Below are 8,652 nucleotides of genomic sequence, written 5' to 3' on the forward strand. Positions count from 1 at the left end.
AAAAAATCATTAATTCGTTGCTTGTGTATATATAACGCTATATATGAAGCTTTCAAAATAAGATGAAATATTAATAGTAACACTTCACTAAAATATAGTTATATAATTACTGCCGTACAAGGGAACCTTCAACTAATTATAGTCCGTCTAAAGACTACATTTTAAGGGTGTGGAAAGTGTTTAGAGGGCTTATCTCAAGTGGAACCTTGGTCATGACCAAGGTTTTTATATGAATTAATGAAGGTTTACTCACCAATAATAAGGCTGTAAAGAACTCCTGCTGCTGACTAGAACCTGTTTTCTAAAAAGTTCACCTGCTCTGTCCAATCGAATCCTGCTCCCAGTGGGTTGGATCACCTCCTACTGTAGCTGCAATGTCAGAATGTTCATCCACACACACACACAACAACTGCATACCCTTCCCAGCACCGTTGTATGAAAGCACTAGCACACTCTGGAAACCACTAACCACACATGTTTCTGTGTAGTAGAGACTACTGCTTGGTGCTCTGAGCTCTGAAATATATGCAGTCATTACTTTATAAGTCTCCTAGTACCCGCAAATTGCTATAGAATTGCATTCATTTGTTCATTCATTCATTCAGTCAGTCATAGGCCCTTTTTCGGCCCATTGTGGTCCTGTTCCATTCCAGTGAGACAGCATGCACAATGCCAGAGCGCTGGCACACATGAATGGAACGAGACCATAATTAATGTTATTAATTATACCTACATTTACCCTGCGATGAAATGATAAATGGCTGCTGTGAAAATGTACTTTTTTGTCATTCTGGAAGTCATTAATCCCACCTCGGCAGAGCCCACTGAGGATAATGGTGACGTGTGACTGACAGTTTTACGTGACGGCTCTCTTGCTGCGGTGTTTGATTGACAGGAGCGTCAGGCGGTGCCCTTGTCCAATGTGAATGCTGTGATTGGAGAGGCCAGTCCAGGGAAGACCAACCGCCGGTCGCATCCCCAGGATGACTTCCTCACTGGGACCAGCGAGACCCCGGCAGAGACGGGTATCACATGCACACGCATACACATGCACACACATGAACATGCACATGCAGAAACACGCCCATACTGTACACTCACACACGCATAAACAAGCACATGCATACAAACATCATGCACGCACACACATATACACGCAAACACATAAACACGCACACACATACACACACACGCACACACACACACAGTCTACCATTTATATTTTACCATTTGTCCTCAAGCTTGTTCTATCGGGATGTAGGTGCCTAAATGCCTAGTCTGGTAAATAAGAGTCATTTTAGTTGATAGAAAGTATTTTGGACATTTATTTCATGGTGTTTAAATAGATAAATAAATAGATGGATATTATTTACAGTACAGAAGTAAAAATGTGAAGACAATTCATGTTTATTGATAAGAATGATTTCTGTGTTACAGAGTTTGTTTTTTACGTGATATTTGGCTGATGGGCTGAGGGACTTTTATTTTGACATGATAACCGTGATGTCATGATTACAGGCGGAATTGTTTTTTTTTTGTGATCAAATCTTTTATTTTCCATTTTTCAAACATGAAACAACACAACTCACAACACAATAACAATAATACATAAAAGACATCCAAAAACATAAACTAACACAACAATGATTAGACAATAAATTAGACAGATTATACATTTACATACATAACCAGTTAAAATAAGTTGTCACAAAGTATAAGGAAAATAAAACATTTACTATAAAATGGCAATGGCACTCGCTCGCCCCCCCCCACACTCACCCCAGGACCTCAACGTGAGTTAAATACATTATATATAATAGATTATCTAGCAATTGAACGTTATATGCGCTCTTTAAGTTTTGCAACCGCTGCCAACCAGATAGCAATATTTGCTTCGTTAAGTGGCGGAATTGTTTAGAAGGAAGATAACGCAGTCAGGCCGAGTGATGAGAGAGTGGAGCCAGATCGTTTTCAGACCTCTCTCTCTTTACCTAGGATAACTTTATTAATCTCGCTCTATATAATTAGGAAACGTGAAAGTGTTAAACCCGAATTGGACATTAAACAGTTAATACTACGTTGTGGTCAGTGGCTTTCTTGCATATGGATGTGGAACGGGAGAATCAAAGTTAGAGAGCGTCCGAAGCTTATGGCATTAATGTGTTTTGGAAACTACAAGGAGATTTAAAACAACTTTGAAAAAAGAAAAGAAACTCACACACACTTGCAAACTGAACACCCTGTAAGTCTTACACTGTCCTATGCAGGGCTAGGTAATTGTTTGAAATGTTCAATACCAATATCTTGCATTCAATATGGATATTGTATATGATTTATATGTACTGTACCATATGATGAAAGTTGAATAAACAGTTGAGACTCAGGAGAGAAATCTGCGGTTCATTAGAGCTCTGGATTTAGGTGAAAAATAGGCAAAATTCCCTTTTAACAACCTCCCCCCACAAACAACTTGGTATAATACGCACACCGGTGTAGATAATGATGATAACGGTGTGTGATTGTTTTCCACGCGCACGCCGACCTCTAATCCGCTGACGGTCCGTGTTCTTCTTCCCGATAAACAGATGGCGTGAAGGATGGTCCTTCCAACGGCAACAGGAGGGTGCGTTCCGCCCCTGTCCCTGTCCCCACTGACAGCACAGGTAGGCCGGGCCAAGTCTGTTGCTCGCTGACCTGGGGGAAATGACTGCAGTCATTCACGCACGCACACACACATGCGCTATTATTTGAACTAATAAATAGATGTGTATTTCTTTATGCTAAGACACACGTGTCTACTCCCCTCCTCTATGATGTCCAACATTTAAAGGGGCATTTCACCCTAACCACAGCTTTAAAAAAAAAAAAAAAAAAAAGATTATTGAACAAGTCGTCGCCAAATCAACTGCTCCTTAGTTTTTAATTCGTCCCCGATTTATAATTCAGAAACACACACACTCTCTCTCTCTCTAATGCACGTAATCTTCTCTCTATCAGGAGTGAGTGGGAATGACCTAAACATGGCGTATGAGCGAGCCAGAGTCACCTTAGATGACCCCCCTTCCAGTCCTGTCGCACACAAGGTAACACCCCCCCCCACCCACACACACATTATGCACCATAATTCCATGGTGTTATTCACTGTAACCTGTTGCTGAGCTTAACATGAACAGCTAGACATGAACTCTGTCCTCTTAACTATTTATGAAGCACCCAATTTATACCGTTACTATGCGCTTTGAAGCCATTAGCAGGTGAAGTATAAACATTTGTTTTATTGTCAAACTGAGGCATGTGTGTGTGAGAAATACAGACGTTAAATCCTAGATCCTTTTTGTAACCTCTTGACTTTTATCCTTCCCGATTTCCCCCCCCCTCCCCCCCTGTAGTCCATCCTGAAGAAGAGTGTGACCATGATGCACACACCCTCGGCGGTGTTCCACTACACAGAGGGCGAGCGGTGCACTTACGATGCCGTCCAGCCCAGCAAGGTCAACGCCATCTTCCAGGCCGCCAAGAGAGACCTGCTGGGCATCATCCAGCTGCAGGTGAGAGAGACCTGCTGGGCATCATCCAGAGAGAGACGAGGAGGAAGAGCCACCACTATCTAAAGTCTGGAATTAGAAGATAAGAGTAATCTTAGAAGATAGGATTAGCTATATATATATATATATATATATATATATATATATATATATATATTATTACCTACTCTTACTAGCTGGCCAGTATGGCTTACTTCCATAGTGTATTTATACCTGTATCATTTGTACATGATGATACAGTAACATACATCCGATTAGCATAATTTACTCAGTAGTACTGATTTATATGTGTTCCATTTTAATCACTTGTATTGTTGTGTATTTCTATGAAGTCAAATCGCAATATGTCTCACCTTGTCTGGTGTCCCTCAGGACCCCCGTCTGCTGGAGGGCAGGGTGACTCTCCACCAGGTCAAAGCCGGCTCCGCCGTGGCCTGCCAGGGGGACCAGGTTAGAAAACACACCGAAGAGAGATTCATACCTTTTGTGGCAAGGATGCTAGTGTTGTGGAATATTTTAAATTAGCCAAACAGTGAAACTGTAGAAATTCAGATGAGTCAAAATGTATCAAAAATAGAACATAGTTTATTTCAATTTTTTGTATCCACTTTTTCTCCTCATTTTCTATTTTTCTCTCATCCCAATTTCGTATATATTGCCAATTCTCCCCTCCCCTGTCTTGAACGTTGCTAGACTATGCCCCCCACTGGTCGGTTGTAGTGAGGATAGAAGCCTTGCATCACGTGTCCCCTCCGGTACACGAGGAGGCAGCCTGTCGCATCTTTTCACTAGACAGCGCGGACTCTCAGTGGCGAGGAGTAAAGCGTGGGAGGCTCACTCTGCCCCCGATACTTCCTGTTTCTGCTGTACAGGCGTCACCCACCGACCTGTAGGAGTCGCTGTCCACAACGTCCAATCCCCACTCATCGACTTTCCACCCGCTGACTCTGCCAAATGAGCCAGTACGACGGCCGGCCCAAGTCGAAGGCAATGCTGAGACTGGGATTCGATACCGGAGTCTCTTGCATTGGTGACGAGCGCAATCTCCACTACGCCACCCAGCCGCCCAACATAGTTTATTCCTGTTTCTGTGGCCACAGAAAGAGTATCCTCGGTTTACAATCGGAGACAAGGTAATACGAGCGTCTGACCAAAAAGTGAGAAAGAGCTCTGGTCAGACTTACAATTAAGTACAAAGTTGACATGACGTCAAAAGATGACAAATTAATAACATATGACAAGAAAGGTAAACAAAGATGAGATTAGGGGTTTTGTCGTATCTGTCACAAGATTCATATGAAGACAACAAGAAAAAAGAACAAGATGTGATTTACTTGGACATGTCATATCTAAGTCAAACTGTCCTGGGCCTTGGCCGTTGTTTTAAGAACACTGTCAGATTGTCGCCCTAGTGTCTTGACTAGTTAACGCTTTGTACAGAGAAATATGTATTTATAACACCTATATGAAACATGTCCAATAAGCTGTACAAATGATGTAACATATAATAAATTACCATTACATTAGCTAGTGCAGATATTATATTCCTATACTGACTACATAATGCATCTAATATGGACACATCTGCTGAGTGAGCTCATCCTCCTTGTAGCAAAGATGATGCATAATGCATCTAATATGGACACATCTGCTGAGTGAGCCCATCTTATGTTTTAAGAACAAGGAAACCCATGTCGGCTTTAGGCTAAGAGCCGTGTTTACTCTCACTTTGAACAGTCAGCCTTCTTCTACAGTACCCTCTTAGCTCTCTCTCAAACTACGGTAGCCCATGGGCACCAAACAACTCCACGAGGCACAAACAATCGAGTATATTATTCTAACAGAACAATAGAAGATTTAGTCAAAAGCAGATGCAGCGAAGACCTCACAGGCTAATGCATTCCATTTTAGATACCGAGTCATGCACACATGAGAAGTGGAATTACACATGTGGCGAGTTGCCAGTGTCCTTGTTGAATACATAAGGATTCATACTCCCCCAGGGTTCATAATATGATAATATAATATTCAATATGTTTATATATTATATAAACATATTGAATACATAAGGTGGATTCATCCTCCTCCAGGCTTCATATAGAAACATAAGTTGAATACATAAGGATTCCTCCTCCTCCAGGGTTCTTCTATAATGAGTGTACTGGCCTTCCTCTCCGTGGTTGAAGCAGTTTCTCCAGCTAGTTTTAACAATCCAATATGCCCCAGAAAGACTCTTCGACTGAGGGGGTTGCAGTATATTACAGATCCCATAAAACGGCGTGTTTTTTTTCATCTAGGCTACAGACTGGTAGCTAAGCTAATAGATTTGCTTCATGCTAACAGCAATTCTAATAATGTACAAAATGAACAGTATTTACTTTACACATTCACAATAGATGAATAAATACTCAGTCATATCAGAATAACGTACGGATATGGCCTTTGATAGCTTCAATATACAGAAGAAAATGTTCTACCACAGAACACAGAACATGTGATGAGTAACCTGCAGCACCGGCCCATGTGTTCCTAAAGCAACTCTAGACTAAAACTGCATGTCCACTCTGCGTCACTAGGTGTCAGTATTGGACTGCATATGAAATAGATTAATTGAATTCTTAGGACATGGCATACAGAGGCCATGTACAATGAGAGTTTGGTCACAGAAATAAACAACTACTGGATTGCTGACCATTAAATGTTTAATTTATTTAAAATGCTACATGAGTAGACCTCCGGACTCATGATCGGAAGATCACCGGTTCGAGCCGCGGCCAAGGCTGCTGTCGGAAAGTGGTGTTGTTGTCCAGCAGGGGGCACTCTGTCCTCTGGACTTGTCAGTAACAATGTCCCTGTTACTGTGATAGGGACACCGTACAGTTGCGAGTGCCGTCCTTCGGATGAGACGCTAAGCCGAGGTCCTGACTGAATTCGGTCGTTAAAGAACCCAGGACGCCTATCGTAAAGAGTAGGGGGCTCCCCGACGTTCTTGGCCAAAGTCCCAATCAGGTCTCTGACATCAAGGCCACCTAATCATCCCTTCCCTTTAATTGGCTGATATCAATCCCTGTCTCCTGAGCCGTTCAGCCATTGTCTAGTGTGATGTGTGCCGGGTGCCAGTGTATTGTAGCCATTGAGCCTGCGTAGCCCAAGGTTGGGTGCTACCAGTGGTGGTGAAGGAGGCAATTTCCACTAGGGATGCCCCGATCGATCGGCCACCGATCGTTATCGGCCGATAATCAGTATAAATATGCGATCAGGGAATTCCGATAATTAGTCATATTCGCCGATCGCGGAAACTGATCAAGTGGATATCTCACTCGCTTGTCTCAGACGCACAGGACCTGCAAACTGCTCCTCCTCCCTAGCCCCGCCCGTACCCGTGTAGAGTTTGTAAACACAGGAGGCGGACCTCCTCTGCTGAGTCTAGATAGTGCATTCGACCTGAGCTAACGTTAGCTACCTAGCTATCGTTACTGTTTAAACAAAATTACCCAGTCAACTATTCACTTTTAGTAGGCATTGTCTAACGGTATTTAGCCGGCTAGCTACTGATAGCTCCGGATATCAACAAATGCCCCAGGAAGTCTAGTAGCCCATGTTGATATCTCCGTTAGCTTGCGTTAGCTTGCGTTAGCTGACGTTAGTTCACGGTTCAAAACGAAATGTCCGATTGAACTAAATAGTTGTCTTAACGTCATCTAGCCGGCTAGCAGTAGCTACAGATAGCTCCTGATATCAATGTCTTATAACATTGATTGAATGCGTATTCGAGCTGAGGGCTTGCTGAATGTGAAATGACCAAAGCATAACGTTACCAAGGCAATAGGGTCCCGCTGCAGCGCCGGAGAATCCTTTTTGGAGCTAGGGCTACTAGAGTACACACAGACAGTGGAGCTGTTTGCAGATAGCGAGCATTTTGACTTGTTGCGTGGTGGCGATGTCTCGCAGATAATACAAGTACAAGTCTAATTATATAATATATATATTTTATTAAAAAAAAAAAAAAAAAATTATATAAAATAATTTTTTATTTCTTTTTAATCAAAAACGATCGGATCGGTATCGGCCGATATGGCTCACGACGATCGGTGATCGGTATCGGTGGCAAAAAACGTGATCGGGGCATCCCTAATTTCCACCCTACATTGTAAAGCGCTTTGAGTGTCTAGAAAAGCGCTATATACATGCAAGTAATTATTATTATTAAAATAATCCTGGTCCCAGCACTGCCATGGCGCTGTCCTGTGGGTGAATTAATTTTCTCATTGTTGTCAAGGAAATGTTGTCCATGTCCATTGGCAAGCCCTTTTGTAATGCAGTTATTATTACAAATCTGATTACATAATAAGTAGGATTGTTCTAAAAGGACTTCCAGCCATGGCAGGAAATTATCCCTGAAAGTTCATAAATTGGACAACAATGCAATTTCCTCCAGGGTATAATAATGTTCTTTTGTCTTAAAACTAAGGCAATTAAATGGAAGGATGTACTGTAAGCCAATCTCAAATCAGCAGAACAGCTAGTTACCTAGCTGTTTCATTATCATACCTAGCTGTTTCATTATCATACCTAGCTGCCTCATTCTCATACCTAGCTGCTTCATTCTCATACCTAGCTGCCCCATTCTCATACCTAGCTGCCCCATTAACATACCTACTATAGCTGCTTCATTATCATACCTACTATAGCTGCTTCGTTATCATACCTACTATAGCTGCTTCGTTATCATACCTACTATAGTTGCTTCATTATCATACCTAGCTGTTTAATTATCATACCTAGCTGTTTAATTATCATACCTACTATAGCTGCTTCATTCTCATACCTAGCTGTTTAATTATCATACCTACTATAGCTGCTTCATTCTCATACCTAGCTGTTTAATTATCATACCTAGATACTTCACTCTCATACCTACAGTACTGTAGCTGCTTCACTCTCATACCTAGCCTACCCATAATCACAGTATAGAGTGGCCTCTCGCATGTCATCGCTATACTAATGCTCACACTGACCACTATCTGAAATCTCTCTCCTCTCTCTCCCTCATTCCTCTCTCCTCTCTCTCTCTCTCTCCCCTGCAGGAGGTGAGCATCAAGTTTGT

General features: G+C 42.1%; 1 protein-coding gene across 1 annotated transcript in view; it reads left to right on the forward strand.

Annotated features, from left to right (window-relative positions):
- LOC311237168 (patatin-like phospholipase domain-containing protein 7) overlaps nucleotides 1-8,652 on the forward strand; it is a 147,796-nt gene that overhangs the window by 54,102 nt on the left and 85,042 nt on the right. Inside the window, exons 12-17 of the mRNA XM_084324977.1 lie at nucleotides 896-1,025; nucleotides 2,586-2,663; nucleotides 2,998-3,083; nucleotides 3,390-3,548; nucleotides 3,918-3,995; nucleotides 8,633-8,646. Coding sequence (XP_084181103.1) covers nucleotides 896-1,025; nucleotides 2,586-2,663; nucleotides 2,998-3,083; nucleotides 3,390-3,548; nucleotides 3,918-3,995; nucleotides 8,633-8,646 — 545 coding nt within the window. The remainder of the gene's footprint in view (nucleotides 1-895; nucleotides 1,026-2,585; nucleotides 2,664-2,997; nucleotides 3,084-3,389; nucleotides 3,549-3,917; nucleotides 3,996-8,632; nucleotides 8,647-8,652) is intronic.

Source organism: Notolepis coatsorum (assembly GCF_963971535.1).
Source record: "Notolepis coatsorum genome assembly, chromosome: 11".
Lineage (NCBI taxonomy): Eukaryota > Metazoa > Chordata > Actinopteri > Aulopiformes > Paralepididae > Notolepis > Notolepis coatsorum.